Source organism: Cydia splendana, chromosome Z (assembly GCF_910591565.1).
Source record: "Cydia splendana chromosome Z, ilCydSple1.2, whole genome shotgun sequence".
NCBI classification, from domain to species: Eukaryota; Metazoa; Arthropoda; class Insecta; order Lepidoptera; family Tortricidae; genus Cydia; species Cydia splendana.
This window is the reverse complement of record NC_085987.1, coordinates 4,904,390-4,927,133: the sequence shown is the minus strand read 5'-3', so window position 1 is coordinate 4,927,133 and position 22,744 is coordinate 4,904,390. Positions and strand designations below refer to the sequence as shown.

The following is a 22,744-nucleotide window of genomic DNA, read 5'->3' as shown; positions in this document are numbered from 1 at the left end:
TTTGCGACGGCGGCAGCGATAACCCTAGATTAGAGTAAGACAGCGACCGGACCCCTCGTTCCCACCAATGGCTGTCGCTGCCGACGTCGCAAGTCGCTCAATGTCGTGGCCGAGCTGTTAATATGTGTATAAGAGCAGTTAATTGACATTTTTTCAACGATTTTAATAAGTCTTCAAAAGTTTCGGTTTCGGTTTCGGCCGAAACTAGAGCCAAAGCCGAACCTTCAGTTTCGGTTTCAGTTTCGGCAAAAAAACATGTTTCGGTCGGACACTAGTGTTATTCTGTCCAATGAGCCAGCTAGTCCGCTCGAACTGTGTCATTGACCGCCGGCGTCATCGGCGAGACAGCAATATAAATTATGCGCGTGAGATAAAGACAGGAAATGGCAGGTCAACGTATGAAATTATTCGTGCTAACTTCCTAACTTTATTAGTTATAATCATGCAAATGTATCTGACTGGTGTCAAATTGGTGTTGAAAAAGAACATTTTGAAAATGTCAATCAATGTGATTGTGACTTTTATACGTTTTTTATCGCGTAGTGTGCTATAGAATAATGTATTAAGTGTATACTTAGACACATACTTGTTGTTGTAAAATACAGGGTGACATCGGAGATGCGATTCAAAAACTAAGATCAAGAGAGTTTTTGAGAACATAAAGTCTGTCTAGAGTGCGTCTAAGCTAACTTTGCACCGACATGAATAGAGCAAAGTGAAGGAGTGTCATTATAAACGTAATATTTTCATAGATATTGACATTTTTACACTTAATCATAGTAAATTGCACGCAGATTTAGCTTGGTCCGACTCTAAGCTTACTCTCACCGACTTTTTAGTGACAAAGTGTTGAACTGCCACTATACATTTTCACAGAACATGTCCACACCGTTGCCTGGACTGGCTCTAAGCATTGTGAAATGTTAATCCGGTTAGTTGACCCCTGTTCTCTATTTTACCACGCTGACATTGACAATTCAACGTACATTGCTGATCCAATATCTAAATAATTACGCTATGTACTGTCGTTACTTACCGACCCTGAAATGTACAGGAAATTGTCAGTGTCAGTGTCAGGTGCTAATTTGCTGGCCCAATATTACGGGGTTCTATGTTTCACTTTTATCGAACTGAAATTTGAACATCGTCATAGTGACATTAAGTCGAATTTCAACTATCTTGAAAATGTAACTTAGAACTTTGTAATATTTACCCAGCGAATTGTCAAGTTGGTGAAATAGGGTCTGAATATGTTTCTTATCGCGTTTTCGATGTCACCCTGTATATAATTTAGTATCACTTATTCTGATTCATAATAAATTAGTTATGACTATGTACCTATAAATAGGTTGAATGCAACATACAACATTATTAGGTTATGAACTATTTATTTCTATTGACATTATGTACTTTTACTTAATTTTTAATGATTATTTATTATTTAACTTTAATTGTTACTATGATAGTATTGACAGTGTAGGTGTATAGTAGGATTATGTTTTGATTCAGCAAGTAGATATTACTACTTTTAAAACACGAATAGATTTCGGATGACTATCTAGATAGCTAATATAGTAGTTTATGAGTGCACGTGTGCGTGCGCTAAAATGTTGGAGCCGTGTACGCACACGTCACGCAAGCGGTGTGCCGTGGTTTATAAGGATTTGTATATTACAACGCGCGCGTGCACTTCTATGCATACGCGTCCGGTGTGCACAGGCCTTGATTATAGAAGAGTTGCATAATCTAATAAAAATAACATGGTGTTGTACGGAGCCATGTGTTTGGTAACATGGTTTACAGATCTTTTGACAATCAGAGTTACCGCATAATGTGCAAATTAAGTGCGGTCGAGTTCAAAAATATCTTTACAAGGTACGCTCCAAAATATATTTACACGACCTTTGTCAGTGTCTTAAAGGCGTGTAAACTTTAAATAGAAATACCCATCAGAAGGAATAACATTACTTTTATGTAATGACATTACTATTGACATTGTAGTGATTGGAATGAAATGAAACATGGAAATTGGAATGGAACATAGGAATGACAACATTATTAATGTAAGGGTTATTGATAATTTTGTCCAAATATGAGTAATGTCAAATTACCAGTGAGTTTTCAACCAACAAAACTAAACCAGTGTGTTACAATCTAATAATCCATGAAATGTTAAAACAATAAACTTTTAGCCTTGATTTAGAATTTAGAGTATTCAGAAATCGGCTAGGTACCATTTAGCATTTCCTAAAGTGCACTTCTATGTTTAGGAGTTTTAAAGTTTGTAGTTTGCTGAATTAGGTAAATAAAATCCCACCAAAAACATTCTGTAAAAAACTAGCCAAGTCTCGATGGAGCTGCTTGTTTATCTCTAAAAAGTAATGAAATCTAGACAAAGTCGTGCCAAGTCTAAGGTTCCTTACTGCGATTTCTTTATTATTATAGTTAATGTTGTGTGACTTGGCCGTTGAAGGGTACACAAGGGTACAAAACCAGGTGCTCCATGACACCATTGCACCAATCTGTCGCCAGAACCGCTACCCATTGACGATGGAAAATTGCCACTTGGAAAACGTTGATTCAATAACCAGTCAATTGTAGGCTTGATAAAGCTGCGTATTTCAATAATACTTATGTATAGGCGAGCCTGAAACAAACACTTCTTTTTGAAGCGTCAAATCGACCATCGATGTAACATAAAATAGACGTACAGATGGACTTCTACCAATAATTAGAAGTCCGTCTGTACTGGAAATAATTTTTTATACTGTATGTTTGGTGTCATGGAGCACCTGGTTTTGTACCCTTGTGTACCCTTCAACGGCCAAGTCACACAACATTAACTATAATAATAAAGAAATCGCAGTAAGGAACCTTAGACTTGGCACGACTTTGTCTAGATTTCATTACTTTTTAGAGATAAACAAGCAGCTCCATCGAGACTTGGCTAGTTTTTTACAGAATGTTTTTGGTGGGATTTCACTTCTTTTTGTAGAAACGTGGGCATATTGATTTATTTTATTAGATTTTCTTATTTGACACATTTTTTTTCTTTTTAGGAGTAGTTTTTTTATTACCATATCTCTAAAGGCTCCGTCGCACATGAGCGTTTTCAAAGCGCGGCGTGAGCGGGGCACGATGCGAGCGTGACGCGAGCGCGTGGCGCTCGCGATCTGCGCTTGGACGCAGCGGCCCCCCGGCGCGCTGCGCGCGCGACCGGCTTTGATCACGCCCGCGCAGTCACACACTCACACACAACACAGCGCGTGTTGCGAGCGGTCACTAGATTACTGAACGTTGGACGTTGGAAAGCATGATCATTGATGTTGAATAGTTTCACGAGCGTTTTGTAGCCTGCAGCAGTATATTGCGACAATACTGCCGACTGCATTACTGCAGCAAATGTCAAATACGATGATGCTGACCGAATTTTTGATATTTACCTCAGTAATTCAGTCGTCAGTAGTGCATGCTGCAATCCTGCTGCAGTATAGCTGCCGACTGCATTACTGCCAAAAATGTCAAAGTTGATGTATTTTTAACCGCCTTAAAATAAAGGTTCTCAGTTTGACCCGTATGTATGTTTGTTCGCGATTATCTCGCGTTTGGCTGAACCGATTTTGATGCGGTTTTCAGAAAAGTGTTTGTTACATTCTGGTAAAGGTTTTAGTATACATAGATCTGAGCTGATGCTGAACCCTGGTTGTACCTAGTGGAACTCAGGTTTGGTGCAACATAAGCCCACGCTATTTTGGTCATCCGTCACATCTTGATGAGCACTTGGGAGAGCAGTACCTTAGACAGAGCTGATGCTGAACCCTTGCTGTACCTAGTGGAACTCAGGTTTGGTACAACATAAGCCCACGCTATTTTGGTCATCCGTCACATCTTGATGAGCACTTGGGAGAGCAGTACCCAAGATAGAGCTGATGTTGAACCCTGGCTGTACCTAGTGGAACTCAGGTTTGGTGCAACATAGGCACACTTTGTTTTGGTTAACCGACTTGTCGTCGTGTGCCTGTTGCAGAGTTCCACTAGGCGGTCATCAAGATGTAACGGATGACCAAAATAGCGTGGGGCTATGTTGCACCAAACCTAAGTTCCACTAGGTACAGCCAGGGTTCATCATCAGCTCTATTTCAGGTACTGCTCTCCCAAGTGCTCATCAAGATGTGATGGATGACCAAACTAGCGTTCGCCTATGTTACAATAAACCTAAGTTCCAGTAGGTACAGCCAGGGTTCAGCATTAGCTCTATCTTGGGTACTGCTCTCCCAAATGCTCATCAAGATGTGACGGATGACCAAAATAACGTTGGCCTATGTTGCAACAAACCTGAGTTCCACTAGGTACAGCTAGCGTTCAGCATCAGCTCTATTTCAGGTACTGCTCTCCCAAGTGCTCATCAAGATGTGACGGATGACCAAAATAGCGTGGGCCTATGTTGCACCAAACCTGAGTTCCAGTAGGTACAGCCAGGGTTCAGCATCAGCTCTATCTTGGGTACTGCGTTCCCAAGTGCTCATCAAGATGTAACGGATGACCAAAATAGCGTGGGCCTATGTTGCACCAAACCTGAGTTCAACTAGGTACAGCCAGGGTTCAGCATTAGCTCTATCTTGGGTACTTCTCTCCCAAGTGCTCATCAAGATGTGACGGATGACCAAAATAACGTTGGCCTATGTTGCACCAAACCTGAGTTCCACTAGGTACAGCTAGCGTTCAGCATCAGCTCTATTTCAGGTACTGCTCTCCCAAGTGCTCATCAAGATGTGACGGATGACCAAAATAGCGTGGGCCTATGTTGCACCAAACCTGAGTTCCAGTAGGTACAGCCAGGGTTCAGCATCAGCTCTATCTTGGGTACTGCGTTCCCAAGTGCTCATCAAGATGTAACGGATGACCAAAATAGCGTGGGCCTATGTTGCACCAAACCTGAGTTCAACTAGGTACAGCCAGGGTTCAGCATCAGCTCTATCTTGCGTACTGCATGCTCTCCCAAGTGCTCATCAAGATAAGATGTGACGGATGACCAAAATAGCGTGGGCGTATGTTGCACCAAACCTGAGTTCCACTAGGTACAGCCAGGGTTTAGCATCAGCTCCATCTTGGGTACTACTCTCCCAAAGGCCCAAGGTACCACCCACCCAAGGCGTGTCGGATGACCAAAACAGTGTGTGCATATGTTGCACCAAGCCTGAGTTCCACTAGGTACAGCCAGGGTTCAGCATCAGCTCCATCTTGGGTACTACTTTCCCAAAGGCTCATCAAGGCGTGTCGGATGACGAAAACAGTGTGTACATATGTTGCACCAAGCAAAACGCCTATGTCTGACGGAGCCTTAATACAGCTGAGACCAGCTGAGGGTTCTTCATCAGATACTTCAGACCTTCGATTTTTGACATCAAATGAAGCGGCCCACCAATTTGAATATTTTTTGTAAAGGCGGTATGTCGATCTCCAATAGTTTGGTTGGGCTCTTGTGTTTTCTAATCAGGGTCACCAGGTATTCCAGATCTTCGATTATCCTAGTTTTTATAGTTTTCCCTTTATGTGGCCATTAAACCCTAACTCCGTACCAAATTTCAGCTCTCTGAGTTTATGAGAAGTACTAGTTCTATTCTGATGATCATAAGTGAGTGAGTGTGTGTCATAAATGCGAAACTTTGCTTTCGCTTAACATCGGAACTAAATGACCTACAGACTTGAAATTTTGGATTTTAAGTATGTGATTATAGCTTACTGGATGACGAAAATTTCTGCGTTCTGGTCTTATCCAGAGGTTCTCAAATAGGGACCTGAAAATGCGCCGAAATGGTTCCAGTAAAGGATGGTACGGCAGTGTTTGCTTCGCGCTCGACTTGGCGGGGGCACTGCCGTGCCCCTCGATTTTGATTAAATGTCAATTTATCTTTATTTATTATTCTTCTTATTTGATCGAAGAAAAAGGTAGTGTCTTACACCGTACTAAACATACGGTGTAACGAATTATTTCACCACTTTTGCAGCTATAATATGATGATGCTATATGATTTGATGCTAACTGTACTAGTTTGTTTTAGGGCGTAATTTTAGAAGGCAGGTGTGTAAATAAATAGAACTTAACACGTGAGGTAAATCTGTGTATCAGTCCGAGGCATCCAACTTCTAAAGAGGTGAATCTATTTGGGTTATTCCCACTAGTTACCACCAAGTTCTTACCAGTGGTAACTACTGGGAATTTTTATTCCCAGTAGTTACCACTGGTAAAAGGTGGGAATTTTTATTCCCAGTAGTTACCACCAAAATATTGTTAGAATTCAATACTAATAAAAACAGTATAAATAGTATAGTATAAATGTAGCGTGCTGTAATAAATAATTATGTGTCAGTTAGTGATTTAGTAAACTGCTTTAAAAGTGATCAAAAATATTAAAACAGTTTTACCGGTATAAGTGTAAAAACTAAAATAGAAGAGTCTCATTCTAGTTAAATAGAAATTAACTTATTATCCGGATTAAATTTATCTTATTAACTTAATTGAATTACATATTTATAAAAACGAACAAACAAATCAGTCAAAATCCGACAGAACAGATTTCGTTTTATTATTTACCGCTACTTCATTTCGTTCTATTATAATACGACGCAAACCTGGAATATGTAGGTATTCATAATTTGTACTCAGGCTAAATAACTAAAGGGCATGGTTGTTATTAAAACCGCTTAGGGCGCGCTTCGGATGGGCTGATTGCTCGGACTAACCAGCATAGGCTCGCATTCCAATTACGCTCGGGTAGTACATCGCTCGGTCATGTTACGCTGGTTGGCTCGATTGCTTAAACACCCACGCTAGCGGGATGGTAATAACACTCTACCAGAGGGGCATCATTTTTTTGTATTTAACTTTTATTCTTTTGGAAAATATGTTTATTGGAAGAACGTGTAAGACTGTAAGTACAGTGAAACCTGGATAAGTGAGACTTCAAGGGACGAGCAGATTTGTCTCACTTAAAGAGGTATTCCACTTACCCAGGCTCTCAGTTAGCCAGGTACAAATAAATTTCTGTCTCATTTACAGAGGGTCCCATTAATAGAGGTGAGAATAGAGGATAATCTCAGTTATAGAGGTGGTTAATAAGGTATTTTGTAATTATCTTTAAATGTTTAGGTAAAATAATCCTTGTCCCTAAATATTTTTTAAGTCTGTTTAAATATTTCTTTGAATTTATTTTGAATGATTTTCCTAAGGATAGATTTTTTCAATTAAATTTAATACGGACTTCATTGCGTCTTAGAAATTAATTAAATGAAAATTTGTTTATTCTTGTTACTTATCAAGATTTCAGCTTTCGTTTCGACAGTTTTATTTAACCACATAAAGTAACTAAATAAAACTTGAAGTCGTTTAGACATAATTAAGCAAATGCGGAATTTGTGGATAGACTAAGAGTTAGTAAGAATACGATAATAGATCAATAAAGTCCAAGTTAGAGAGGTCATAGATTAACGTTATCTCAGATACAGAGGTAATTCGTATAAAATTCTAAAAAAACAATTAGGAAAATGTCATCTTATAAATATAGTCTCAGTAAAAGAGGTAAAATACACTCTCTGTCTCAATTATAGAGGTAAATGTGACTAGAAAATCACAACAACTAATCCCAGTTATAGAGGTTCGTTTTATCTCATTAACAGAGGTAATTCAGTGCTAAAGTGTTGGGACCGCACCATGAGTCCCAGCTATAGAGGTTTCTCACTTATCCAGGTCCCACTTAACCAGGTTTCACTGTAATTAAAATTAAAATTCTGTCGGTTTTTGACTGATTTGTTTGTATAAATATGTAATTCAATTTACAGTTAATAAGATAAATTTAGTCCGGATAATAAGTTAATTTCTACTTAACTAGAATGAGACTCTTCTATTTTAGTTTTTACACTTATACCGGTAAAACTGTTTTAATATTTTTGATCACTTTTAAAGCAGTTTACTGAATCACTAACTGACACATAATTATTTATTACAGCACGCTACATTTATTCTATACTATTTATACTGTTTTTATTAGTATTGAATTCTAACAATATTTTGGTGGTAACTACTGGGAATAAAAATTCCCACCTTTTACCACTGGAAACTACTGGGAATAAAAATTCCCAGTAGTTACCACCAAGCCGAGTTGGTGGTAACTAGTGGGATTTTTTTTTCCCAGTAGTTACCAGTGGTAAAAGGTGGGAATAAAATTCCCAGTAGTTACCACTGGTAAGAACTTGGTGGTAACTAGTGGGAATAACCCATCTATTTGAGTGCTGTTTAACAACAATATCAAGATATTCAGATCTTACTAGTTCTAGTGACATCTTGGCATTATTGAAGCTTAGTTGGCAAGAGTCTTCTTTTATACTTTTTATAAAATCTTTCGTTACTAGAGATAAATATGTCTATCTATCGCAACATCAGGTTATCAGCACATGGTAACTCTTTTAGTTACCGAAGTCAAGCCGTTATAAGCTATCGCGCATGGAATGACATAGACGACAATAGTTTTTATAAATATTATAGTGTATTGTAGTATATTATAATGCGTACAATACACGCTGTAGTTTTACGACTTTGATAACTTTTATGTATAAAATTCTTTAGGTAAATTTAATATTAGGTAAGATTTGTTGAGGTTATTGGCGAGTTGATAGTACTTAATGTTAAATGTACGACTCGAAAGCTACAAGTTTTTTTCTTATATCTGATGTAATTATTATTCGGATATATTGATCAATGCTTTATGAAAGTATGCATCCAAAGTTAAAACGGCCGTTTTTGTTTTGAGTTCCTAGATCGACGAATCCAGCAACATTGATGTATTCAAAAGGTACTTAAATACACAATACAGTACGTAGCGGCCCCCTTTTTTCAATACCTGTCGTTAAATTTAAATAATCACGATTATTCAGCAGTGGCGCTAGTGTGCACGTCGATGGGCTCTTAACGATGCTCTGATACTTGATAGGGATATATTTACTGAAGTTCAAGTTAATCTAATAATCAATGTCTAAGAGATTTTTCACTATCAGACCTAAAGGTCAAAAATGTTGCCCGGACTAGGTATAGTTAAATACTTTTAGAATTACATCACTCTACAAACGCGGAAAATTTGTTATATTTATCACCGTTGTTTAACCAAAACATTGTCGTCTATTTGACGTACACTAATGCCTTATACAGCACCGAATTGTTCAGTCACCCCTGTTTATTCTATGTATTACATGCTCTTTGTGAATTGACGGAATTCGAACATAATTGTCGTTTCAGGTTCATGATAAAATAACCACGAAATAATTTTCGATTGAAATAATAGTCGCATATTGAACTGAAGTTGAATTTAGACTACATACTTACATATTTAGAGCAACGCAATTTAGACTTACAGAAGACTTAGCCTAGTCCTTCGAAAGGCCATGTGGCAAACAATGCTCAGTTTCTTAGCGAGATAGAATAGAAAAGTGGATAATCTCACTCAAATAATCAATAATCATAAACTTAGCGTAGTGCACAGCGGTCACGGGGCACAGCTGTCAGAGTACGGTCATTACTTGCTTGTAGAGACTTGAGGCCCATCTTACTGTTCGTGTACTGTGAGTACCTACAGTCCATACTTGATGAACCTCTCAATACTTGCCTGTAAAGACTTGAGTCCCTTCATAATGTTAGTGTACTGCAAGCAAAGTCCGCATTGGATCATGAACTCCTTCGCGTCGTAGGGCACGGCGATCACGTTGGGGCACGGCCGGTCAGAGTCGCATCTGAAAAGGATTTTGTATAAATAAATAAATATTATAGGACATTTTTACACGAATTGACTAAGCCCCACGGTAAGCTTCATGAAGGCTTGTGTTGTGAGTACTCAAGACAACGATAGATATAATATAATTATAAATACATAGAAAACAACAATGTCTTAGGAACAAATATTTGTGTCATCACACAAATAAATGCCCTTACCCGGATTCGAACATGGGACCATCGGCTTAGGCAGGGTCAAGGCTGGACCGGTCGTCAAATCGGTGTGTGTGTGTGTTAAGGCGACGGTAGCGGTGGGTAAAATTTCAGATTCTGTCAATTTACCCCATTTCACACACAAGCGCACTTCACGCACACTACCTCACTTTACTGGGACAGGTCAGTGACCCATCATGTTTTTTTAAGATTGGACTTTTAGTTTAGTACTGACCACTAGCCTCCTTTGAGGGTAAAAGCGTTCCATTGAAAGATGAAAGAGAAACAATGCATTTAATCTTGCTTTCCTTGTCTGTTCATGTCACACGTGACGTACCTATAATTCATTTGATTGTTGACTGTTTTACTACCTAATATTGCTTTGTCGAGATACGCGTTTTGTACAATTAAAGCGAATAAAACAAGATGTCATTAAGCCAGATGTAAAATGTTATTTACTACTCTTACGGTTTTTCATAAGGTGCAAAATCCATTCAATAGGAATTTAAATAAATAAAGTTTCAGCAGGGTGGCAATTCCATTTTGGCGGAAAAAGCGAAACAGAATAGTTCTATCGAACCTACTTACAAATTTTCACGAGAATCAGTTGAGAAATGTGATCTGCAAAGGAGAACATACAAAAGCATTTTTGCCCAAGCTGAAACGGAGACCTTTGCTAACGCTCGGCCAATAATGGTTTAGGTACACCTATAAAAAATGGTTGTCCCTGCTGTAATTTTAATATCTTTATATTTCAACCGGTATAATTTTACCTTAAAAAATAATCGGTATCGCTAAACAATAGCGGTACCTTACTACTTATACGTTCACGAAATCAGTATCTGCATAACTTGATTGTTAGTAAACTAACCTGGAAAATAATCTCAAAATCACCGAAACATTTATGTACAGTCACCTGCAATAATAAAGCTGGTCAAGCAAACCTTGTCAGTAAAAAAAGGCGCGAAATTCAAATTTTGTATGGGACGATATCCCTTCGCGCCTACATTTTTCAAATTTGCCGCCTTTTTCTACTGACAATATCTGCTTGACCAAGTATATGTTACGTCATTAGCGCCAACTTTGCCTCCAGGGAAACTTTGCCCAAACCGACAATTTTAAACAAATTCGTTAATGTAGAAAAAATAATAATAGTTATGGCCACCCTGCTATTTTTAGTAGAAAATAGGTTATATTTCTGACAAAACTATATATCAAACTTGTGCATAACTTGACTTGGGAATTTTGAGTTTGAGCGAGTTGTCTAATATAGGGTATATTTCGGTGGGCAAAAAATTGATAAATAATGAATGCAAGTAGAAAAAATTGAGAACCCTTTGACAAATATTTCCGGGTTTGAGTTATAACACATGAAGCATAGATTATGTCTATTGAGATTTAAACTAAAAAGGCCTAAATAAATACACAAAAGTTTTAGCGGTGGGCAAAGTAATCCGGTAATTTGGCATCCATACCAACATTGCCCACCACCAAAAACGGATTAGGGTTGTCACTTTCATCTAATTTACCCAACTTCGCAAGTAAAAGAAGGTTATGTTTGTACACTAAAATAAGTTTATAAATATATACTGTATTTATTTGTCTTATTATCCTTTATTTAGATGTTTTATCCCGTTAACGAATGAAAAACACAACAAAAATCAAATTTTTGGCCATTAAACTATTGTAACAGATTTTCTCAAAAGTGACAACCCTAGTCTTTGTAAAATGCTTAGGCGAGCCTTATTTGGAAATGGGCAAAAACGGGTAGGCAGCATTGCCCAGCAAATTTATTTAAAAGTTTTTACACTTATCGCTAAGTTATTAACAGGGAATGGTAGGATTGCTCAAAACCTTTAAGTGATCCTTAGACATCATCATCATACGAGCTGTATTTGAATACCAAATTGACGTGGGCAATGTTGGCGAAAACCCCGGATATCTTTGCCCGCCCTCTAAAACGCAAAAAAATGGGTAAAAACACGATAATTTTTTTTTTTCAAATAAACTGATGCGTTTGATCACAATGGACGTGCTGAGCAAAAAAAGTCATGATGTGATGTTTTTTGAGAAATTCGTTTAAAAAAAAAAGCGGGCAAAGTTGGTGATAATGACGGTACCTACTCTTCGAAGGCCGCAAAAATATGTGACATGGTCTTATGGTTCTACAAATAAGATCGTGTCAGATATTTTTGCGGCCTTCGTTGTGTAACATAAATTGCAGGCGACTGTACATTTGGAATAATTATTTTATTTAATTCAACGAAAGTTTCAAGTTTAGTACGAAAATACTTCAGATATGCAATATGCACAAAATGTAGACCTAATCGAAATAAAACATTGCTTTTTATTGGTAATTTATAAAACATTCGATACATAGGTACGAGTATATATAACAATAACTAGAGCGTTATTGGCCTGTACCTAAGCTTCATCTCGGTCTCCAAAGCCGCAAAAACTCGCTAGTACTTAGTGCTGCTGCTGGTCTAGCCGTTATTTTTTCTTGAAGATTTTCAGAGAACAGCACGTACACGCATTATACATATAGACGGAATGAACGGCATAATCATTCATTCGTCGCAATCCATGGTATTACAGATCTAGGTACAAGACTTTCAGGTATTACTTATACGAATTACATAACTCTTCCTGTTAATTGGCAATATTTTAAGATAAAAGTTCTATAATATAATACAAGATTACAATTGTCATCAAAATTCATTGACGTACAGAAGTCAAATACGTTTTTAAACTGACGCAAAATGATACCAGCATAATAAAAATTGATCCCAATCAGTAAAGATGAGTCTTTAAACTTTTTTCATTTTAAGCGAGTTTTGAAGGAACATAATACTTAAATTCGACTGTAATCGTATTGTTTTAAGATAGTTTACTGCGGTTTTCAACCATTATAACAGCAAATCAAATTTAAATGAGACGCGAGCTGATATTTATGTACCCTATTTTTTGAAATACAATTTATCTACTGGTATACTTTCTCGGGTGCGTATATGATTTAATGTCAATATAATTGTCAAAAGAAAGAAAATCAAGCTGTCATTTTCATTTGAAGAAGTACACGTGTGCTCCGGTGTAGCCCCAACGGGCATCTGACTTGAAGAAGAATTTTGAGTGATGTCGTCAATGTATGGAAATTGTTCGAAAGTTTACATTTGAGATTGAATTTCTGTGTTGTCTTTGTGAGTAAAAATATAAATCGATAATAAATTGGTAGCTGAATTATCTAGCTTTCAAAATCATACAATAATTCAATTACTGTCAAAGACAAAATTGTTTTGCTTCTGTCTCAAACGGAACTCCATATTTTGATTTTTTGATACTTTTAGTGTCGATTTGTAGAGAATAACAGCAAATTAAAAATATAATGGCATGAAGAGTCGGTACACGGTTTCTTCGTGAACAAATTTACGTGTAATTTAATGCAATTATTAAACATTTATTGAACAAATTATGGTTACAAAGTGAGGTCTAAATCGAAAACGTCATATACCGGCCCCTTAAGTAAATTGGTTATCTCCCACCATCAGTGAGCAGCACCTCTCCCATTGTTTAAGTGGTGTGGCTGTATACTTAGGTACTAGTTTTGTGCGTTGTGCGCGGGGCCCGAGGGCCCCGCGGTCTTGTTGGTGCTGTTGTTGTGTTGTTGTTGTTGTTGGTGCTGTTGTTTGTGCTGTTGTTATGTTGTTGTTGTTGTTGGTGCTGTTGTTTGTGCTGTTGTAAAAGGAAATGAAGTTGTACTTTTGCTATGACGAAAAGATCCGCGTGCGAGCACTTCATTCCCGCAGCTCGGCCTTCGGCCTCGCTTGCATGGGAAATCTAAAGGGACGCTCCGGGCCTTCGGCCCTACGCGGAGCTCGGCCTTCGGCCTTCGCTGGGTTTCGAAGCTCAGCGTCGGGCCTTCGGCCCGCCGCTTCGCTTATTGAAACACTTGGAGGGTTGGTTTTGCTTTAGGGGGTAAGCGGGAAGTTGGAGCTTAAACACGACCCAATAGTAAAAGTGTCTTGACAACCTCACGTCGGGCCTACGGCCTTCGGCCTTCGGCCCGCCGTTTCGCTTGTCTAAGACACTTTTCCTATTGGGTCGTGTTTAAGCTCCAACTTCCCCCTCTCGTGTGACGCTTCGGGCCTTCGGCCCTACGCGGAGCTCGGCCTTTGGCCTTCGCTAGCCTCGACGCTTCGCCGTCGGGCCTTCGGCCCGCCGGCTTCGCTTATCAAGACAGTAGACTTGGTAGAACGCTTGGGAGCACTTCATTCACGCAGCTCGGCCTTCGGCCTCGCGTGCTAGCGCATGCGTAAGGGACGCTCCGGGCCTTCGGCCCTACGCGGAGCTCGGCCTTCGGCCTTCGCGAGCCTCGACGCTTCGCCGTCGGGCCTTCGGCCCGCCGGCTCCGCTTATCAAGACAGTTGGCTTGGTAGAACGCTTGGGAGCACCGCATTCACGCAGCTCGGCCTTCGGCCTCGCGTTTCGGGAGTCGGGGTGGAGGCTCCGGGCCTGACGGCCCGTCGCGGGGTCGGCCTTCGGCCTCCCGGCCTGAAGCTCGCCCTTCGGGCTCGCTTAACACAGTTTTTGTATAGGATTTTGCTTGGTTCGTCATTCCCGCGGCGAGGCCTTCGGCCTCGCCCAAAATTACTGGGGTTTGGGCACGTTTGGACATTCGGGCTGAAGCTCCGGGCCTGACGGCCCGTCGCGGGGTCGGCCTGCGGCCTCCCAGCCTGAAGCTCGCCCTTCGGGCTCGCTTAACCTACTTGGAAATTTGTTTTTGCTCGTATCTTCCGCCATTTTGGATTTTTCCAAAAAATTTTTTTCACATGGTAATCTTGGGCCCCCGGGCTCGCCGCATGCCAAATCTCAGCGCGCTCGGACCAACTTAAAAAAAAAAAAAAAAAAAGTCGGCCATTTTGAAAAATTTTAAATGCAGTTTTATTTCTCTCGGGGCCCTCTATGACATTTGGTCGAGCACCCCCCACCTATCACGCGCCGTTTAAAAGTTGCCATACAAAATAAAAGTGGCCATTTTTTCCGCCATCTTGGATTTTTTCGAAAATTTTTTTTTCCATACGAATCTAGAGGACGCCGAGATTCCGTGACCAAAATTTCAGCGCGCTAGGACAAACTTGAAAAAACGACAAAAAAAAAAGTCGGACATTTTGAAAAAAAAATGGCGGCTTCAAAAACTGCCAGGGTCCCTCTATGACATTTGGTCGAGCACCCCCCACCTAGGTCTTACCGTTAAGCCGGGCCGTCAAACATTTTTCGACCCGGGAGCCGAATCCAAAAATCCATATTTTTCTGGACCTACATTTTCGGCCCTCTATACGAATCAGTTTTTTTTTTTAACCCAGGTCTTACAGTTCTCAAATAAAACATCTATATTAGAAATCAGTGATTCTTGTAGCTATATATATTATTAACTAGTTTCTATTCATAATTTTAAGCTGGGTAAGAGTAGGTACCCACAGCGTCTCCCGAGCGTCGGAATCTAGTCAACTCTATGGTTGCTGCTTGACTCAACATTTGCGCAACTACGCAGCAATGCCATTTTCAATAGCGCTGACTAGACGTCGACGCTTAAAAGACGCTAGTGTCTGGACTCTAAAAACCCCACTATTGTAGAGTGAATATCAAGTAGATATCCTATTTTTGAAGTGAAAACTTCTTTAGCGGCGCTGATCACTTTTTGAGGTGGGGAAAAAATTATATACTCGAGACAGCGTAACGGGTAACGCATAACGCGTAACGCTGACGTCATGTGACGGACAATGTTATTCACCAAAGAACTTTAGTCATAACGTATCATAATCAGGTCAATTATTTAAAACTGGACTTTTATATTAAGCAATAAAGCTCAATGTAATCTTGTAATCTTGATCTCACAGTTACATAACTTTATATCACTCCAATATAATTCAATAAAGCTACATCTTGATGAAATCGCTAATAAAAGTGAACTCTAGTACTGGTGAATAAAACTCAAAATATCATGCATGACCAAATATATTTAGATGCGAGGTCTGCAAGGTAACTTTACAATTTCTATTCGAATTTTAAACAATTAACGCTACAAATTTAAGCTCACTGGCCAGCAATTTCGGAACTAAAGTTTTTCAATAGAAAGGAGGATGGGTCAATTATACATAGTGCTGCAGACATGTTGGACTAGTCATTGAGTTTTCACTTCTGTCGGCACTCCCGGAGTAGTTTTTTTTTTTTACATACTACGGTATGTGGGCTTCGATATCTGCTTTGTCATCAAATTACCATTATGTTTGATAGGGGTCTAAAATATCAATCCACTAAGGGGCTGTTCATAAATTACGTCATTTATTTTTGCCGATTTTTATAAATCATCCAAAAACATGATTCGAATGACCCCGTTTCCTCCCACGTCATGCTACCATCATCCAATGTCCAAACCCCGCCCCCCCTCCTAATTTGAAATGACGTAATTTATGAATAGCCCCTAAGCCACTAACTTACTAAACCTTATACTCACTTAAATCTCATATAGTTCTCCGTCATCTCCTCATAAAGCGGCCAGTTCTCCCGACAGGGCGTGCAAGTACAGTCGAACCAGTACTGCTCCTTCAGTTGCGCCTGTCGCTCCGCCTTGGGTACAGTCGTGAATATGGGCCCGTAGTTCTCCGCTACCTCCTCGCCTTTGGGTATGTTCTTCACGGCTCGGACTACGATGCGGTTGCCGCTGAAGTATCTGGAAAAAAATGTATAAGAAAACGTGAACGTTTATAATCATATTATAATTCATATGTGTGCGGCACAGACCAACCCCTAGGCGATTTTCTATGGTGTGCGGTGGACGAAACATTATAAACATTATAAACCTCGTTTGTGCTGTATTAACTAGTATAGAGCAGAAAAAAACATTCTTGATAAAAAAAAAAAAAAAAGTGACTATAAATTCGGACAGGATAAGGAATTTATATAGCATACACAGACAAGTGTTTAAAGCGAACAGTATAGTTATTGTTTTGGAAATCTAAATCGAAACGTATCACTGCACAGAGCAATATGGGTTAGGGCCGGTACAGACGGTCTGCAACTTATATGGGAACTGCACGCCGACGTTGCATTTGGCGTGCAGTTCCCATACAAATTGCAGTGGGGTTGCAGTCCGTCTGCATTGGTCCTTAGGACTAGAGAAAGCGATCCGAAAAAACAACAAGCCTAACAACTGTGTCTCACTTCACACACTTTATCTTTGTTTGTCACGTTCGATTAAATAAGTATGTAGCTTGACTTTCGGTCACTTCGTCTTTGATCTTAGTGCACAAGTCCTGTCGGCAACTTTACTTATTTTACCTACAGCACAGATATACGTATGACCTACAGCGATTATTATTCGCCGTAAGTATGTATAATACTCGTACGTATATACCTATTGATATCTCAAACGGTACACCGTGTAAAAAACAAACTTTTTTGGCGCATCCGTGCTATAAAATTTGCGTTGTCATTGCGTGTCACCCTGCCATAATATTACTCAAGTGCAGCATTGGCGTCACGACCATGTATGTACCTATTAGCTGTTATGGAATTCACTACGTACCTACTCAAAAATATGAGCTTCAATCTCAAGAGACAAGCATGCCGTTTGTGATATACAGACGAACGTGACAAAACATACTTAACTTCCCTTTTCGCTATACTTATTAACTTTGGCGCCTTTGGTGGATCCTGGATACAGCAGATGCGCACATCTTTGTTTTTGCACTAATGATAGATACAATGTTTTAGTATGCAAACGACTGTTTTGTATTTACTTAATTAAATATTTTAGCACTCACCTCACGACACTAGGATCGCATGAATGATTGAACAGCGCGAGAGTGGGAAACACGGCGCCAGCAATAAACACGGATTTTCCACAATGTTTTATAACGTTCTGCCCCACTTTAGGCTTAGGGCATTGAAGCTCGAAGACCTCGTGAGCGTTGAATTGTAGGACTTGAAGGTTCTTCAGAATTAATCCGCCGATCAGCGCGGTATCTTCCTTGTAAATCTCATTCACACCCATAGTTTTCACATCGTTAGATTCTACAGGAGTTTTTCTTGGTTTGCCATCGAAGTAGCCGCTGATTTCAAGCAGTTTCACGAGGAAAGCTGTCATTTGAGTCCTGTGCAAGAAATCCTGCTTAGTTCTCTTATCTCCGTGAGATACCAGATGATATATATTTCTGTAGTCCTCAGTCTGGTATGGGCCTGTTGGTTTGATATCCAAGTCTTTTAGGTTTTTGAAGTATTCCTTTCTGTTTTGGGTGATCATCCTCAGGGCGATGTGGCAGGTGATGGAACAGCCTGACTGCCAGAGTAGGGGGAGTATAGGGCATTCGTAGGCGTGGTAGGATTTCTGTGCGGCCTCCAAGCAGTTGTCGCTGCAGAAGATGACGTTAGGGCAGTTTGGACACGCCAGAGGGATTGGGCATCTGGAAGAGCGAATATATTATACCTACATGTCATTGATGCAGACGTCTTAATTTCATAGATTACAAGACAATTAAAATGCGTTAGATCGACGATATCAATCAATGTGTTGAAACCTAAACAGTATTTTATAAGGTGACTACTTTTATACTTAAGGTAGGTATTTAGCTAAAATTAAGTGCACAGTCTCTGAGATTAAAGACAAGCATAAGTAGAAGGTATACAAATATTAGAAAAAAAGTTATAGTCATGTAAATTAGGTACTTGTAAGTTTCATTAGTTCGCAATAAGTTTACTTAAAATTTGAGTACTTTGTAAAGCAATGCTGACAATGCGTCTTTGAATACTCGCTCAACAATACGCCACTGTGCGGTCTCTCTATCAGCAGAACCTCTCCGGCACCAATATCCCTTGTAGCGGTAGCGTATCTTCCTTGGCTCTCACTATAGTTAATCTCTATAGCTTCGGAAGCCGCGGGGTAGTTCGGGTTATGCTTTCCTGGTAGTTTTGGTTTAGGTGGCGATTTTTTGACAGGCGCTGGGTCTTTTGGGTTGCCGGCGAGCACCATGCCCTTATTGAGTAGTTCGATCATGAGTTTGGAGTCGGCAAGCATCTTCTGTCTTTTATCGCTGGCTAGTTTTGAGGCGCGGTCGAGGGCTTTGATTGTTTCTCTGAAACAAATAGATATTTGTCACTTTGTGCACGATCTTAAACAGATTAACCTAGCCCCAAACTAAGCAATGTGTGTATTATGGGTACTAATAGGCGACGACATACAATAAGTATATACTTATATTAAAATACATACTTAAATATATAAATAACATCCATTATAACTCAGTAAAAAAATAAGTGACGTGTGACGTACCTATACACAAACAAATGCCCTGACCGCGCGGGATTCGAACCCGAGACCTCCTGATTCATGGGCAGGGTCACTAGGTGACTACCGTCTATCAACTAGGCTAGTAGGCCGTTAAAATGATTAGGGTTGTTATTCACTTATCATGGGATGAATGTCTTGTAGATTTACCTGTTGGTACATATAGAGATATTTATAGCCAGTCAGGCCATAGTTGACATTAAAATTAAGCTGTTGTGCCTTCTTTATTACCTTACTGATGTTGGACTTATAAAATTACTTTTAAAATGTACCAATAATATTAGCAAATTGCGCTCAAAAGATTAATCAACATTAAAAGTTTCGCCTCGTACAAGTTTTTCCCGTATTAACATACCAAATTACGACACATAATTTCTCGAACTCGTTATCCTCCAGGCTAAAGGCTTGAAGGAAAAAGTAAATACAGGAACTTGTAAAATGTATTTATCTAAATTCCAGGAATATAGGATATTTAAAACGTACTTAAACGCGCTAACAGCCTCCTGGTTCCTCTGCAGCACAAGCAGACACCTGGCCTTCCGCTCCTGCACCTTGTACTTCAGGTGCTCAGGGTACCCCAGCGCCAGGCAGCGATGGATGTCGCCCAGGGCTTCTTCGTACAGGCCCATATGGTTGAGCGCCGCCGAGCGGTTGGCGAAAAGTATGGAGAGCTCCTCACCTGAAACAAAGAGAATAGAGTGTATAGAGAGTTACTGTCATGGTAAATTATGTAGCCACAGTACATTTACATTAACACATATCAGTGAAAGAATAAGGAGCAAAGTCAAATGGCGTTCTAACAGTTTTAATCTTCTGTCGAAAGATTGCAGGAAATTTACTGTGCTTACTAATTTACTTTGACAATCCGCCTCTATTTCAAATTCTCTTTGCCTATTAGTTCAGTGGGGTTATATAGTTCTTGTTTTTTACATCCAAATTAGCTTCTAACCGCGACTTCTACTGCGTATAATTCATAATTCTTCCGTATTGCATGGTTGGTAAGGAATAATTTGAGTGATGTAATGCGATCCAAAATCCTTTCGCGGACTCTACTCCATACCAAATTTAATCTAATTCGGTTCAGCGGGTTAAGCGTCAAGGTGTTTTGCATTTCAATTGCCCCATTTGACGGATCGCTTTGTCATTTTAGTAGGTACTACAGTCAGTCAGCGTCGTATAGAAGGTAGCATCCAAAGTATTCCAATAGTTCGGTACGCCATACAAATAATATGTTATACCGAACTGAAAATGAAAAAAAAATGAAAATGAAAAAATATTTATTCAGTTTAAGAAGTACTTATAGAGACAACTCTATAAGTACTTCTTAAACTGAATAAATATTTTTTCATTTTCATTTTTACTTATTACTTAAAAAGAGGCGCCAACACTTTTGTAATAAATAAATAAATACCTGTGTTAAAAGGGCACCGCTCTACCTTGTTATGTAAATATTTTTAAAATTAACATAGATATTAAATGAAATAAAATTATCACACGAGGGATAACAAAAATATGTAATTACTTATAAGTAAGTTTAATTTAACCTAATGAGTATATGGACTTGCAAGTCAATATGAGTGCGCGGTGTGTGTGTGTGTGTGTGTGTGTGTGTGTGTGTGTGTGTGTGTGTGTGTGTGTGTGTGTGTGTGTGTGTGTGTGTGTGTGTGTGTGAGTTGGTTGAATTTAAAATTTTACACTGCACTGACAGTCGACCGGTTCTTTAGCGGTCAAAGAGTTAAAACTTCGCAGTAGCCCCTACTAACGTTATTAAAGCAATATTCAATCACGTTATGAGATACATACAATTGACGTATACTTGTTAATCGCAATTTCGCAATTATCAAAGGAATTGGCGCTTAAGTATGTGTTTCCAATACAAACAGGATTCCATTAAAACTGTTGGATTATATACAACGCGCATTTTTCTTGCCATTGTAAAATTCCATGTGATTTGTTTGTTTGATTTATCACGATCAATGTTATGAATCATCAAATTAACACCGGAGAGTAGCGAATAATAATAAATACAGCTTATTCTTTCGAAAGTTCTTATTTATCCGTGGATTACAAATACATAGGTACCTACATAGTTATTTCTACGAAAATGTAAACGTTTTTCTATCTACAAATTAGAACATCTGTCTGTTTGTGTTTGTGTGTTTGTATGTTCGCGATAAACTCAAAAACTACTGAACGGATATTCATGCAGTTTTCATGTGCTATCGATAGAGTGATTTTTGAGGAAGTTTTGTGTATAATTTGTTAACCCGTGCGAAACCGGGCGGGTCGCTAGTAATATGTACATATAATGTGGAATACATATAAGTCATATAACAATATTAATTTGTTTAGTCCATTTTTGCAAGAGAATCGTCATATTAAAGTTCGCAGTGCTCTCAAAGAATATAGTTATGTAGGTGACTCAATAGATAATCAATAACTTGACGTGTTCGTTGCAGAGAATGTAATTACTCAAATACAGCAGTAGATTATGAAATATATTATACAGCAGCAGTACCTAGATGAGGAAATATTGAGTAGGTATACATATTATGTGTGTAGTATGTATGAATCCCAGTTTTTGTGTCAACTAAGAAATTTTTACCTTTGGAGTGCCATATGTCTTGTACAAAAATGTAACACACACGCCAACTTGAACCCATGAAGTTACTTTTATGACAACATAATTACGCCACACTAAGCGCGCGTTAAGGCATAGCACCCCGCTATGTGTTTAAGGGGACTTTGCGTTCAAATGGTAAATAAAACAACACAAGAGTAATAAAATATTTTCCAGTACTGTGAACACTATTTTCTAGGTAAATCCATACTTACTTTCTTGTTTCGGCATAAAAATCATGCTTTCCGTGTACAACTGCATAGCACGAGCCCAATCTCCTTTCTGCACCGCCGCATTTCCCCCGTCCTTCAACTCTTTCGCCTTTGCGACGTCTTTCCTCGGCATTTCCTGACATTTTACCTCCAACTCATAATTCCTTATCAAAGGAAGACTGCACAAATAGGAGACACGCTTCGCATCAGTCTCTAAATTGGCGAAGTTATTCCTCGCGACGTCGTCTATCTTTTCGTTTATTGTGTCGTGAAACTTTTTAAAGAAACCAACCGTATTTGTGGACATTTTAAAACTTGCACTGTTTGCCTGACTATACACGTTGGGTAGAAAGTGATTACTGATTTTATAGGTTAGGCGACGGAGTACAGAGCCGGCGCGAGCGTGCATCTATTTTTAACTAAGACCGCTCTTTCAGTAGGTCTGTGCTCGATCTATATAGATGATAGGTGAAATGAAACTTCAATATCATTCTAGAAAGCTTTTCAATGATATGTTATCTATTATAATTGTCTTTTCAGCGTTCCAAAAGTTCCACAGCAGTGTTTTCAGTGTTTACAAGTACAAATGCAGCTAG

General features: G+C 39.1%; 2 protein-coding genes and 1 long non-coding RNA gene across 4 annotated transcripts in view; 2 read left to right on the top strand and 1 right to left on the bottom strand.

Moving 5' to 3' along the window:
• LOC134804304 (dynein light chain Tctex-type protein 2B-like) overlaps positions 1-2,306 on the top strand; it is an 8,510-nt gene extending 6,204 nt beyond the window's left edge. The window contains exon 6 of the transcript XR_010146102.1: positions 276-2,306. The gene's annotated coding sequence lies outside the window, so the exon portion shown is untranslated. The remainder of the gene's footprint in view (positions 1-275) is intronic.
• Positions 1-22,744, top strand: part of LOC134804314 (uncharacterized) — a 538,216-nt gene that overhangs the window by 384,188 nt on the left and 131,284 nt on the right. The window lies entirely within an intron of this gene.
• LOC134804310 (SET and MYND domain-containing protein 4-like) overlaps positions 1-22,744 on the bottom strand; it is a 27,033-nt gene extending 4,289 nt beyond the window's left edge. Inside the window, exons 1-6 of the mRNA XM_063777322.1 lie at positions 22,152-22,744; positions 19,800-19,995; positions 18,745-19,104; positions 17,797-18,435; positions 16,488-16,703; positions 9,657-9,780 (exon numbers count right to left, since the gene is read on the bottom strand). Of these exons, the coding sequence (XP_063633392.1) occupies positions 9,657-9,780; positions 16,488-16,703; positions 17,797-18,435; positions 18,745-19,104; positions 19,800-19,995; positions 22,152-22,557 (1,941 nt within the window). The 5' untranslated portion in view covers positions 22,558-22,744. The remainder of the gene's footprint in view (positions 1-9,656; positions 9,781-16,487; positions 16,704-17,796; positions 18,436-18,744; positions 19,105-19,799; positions 19,996-22,151) is intronic.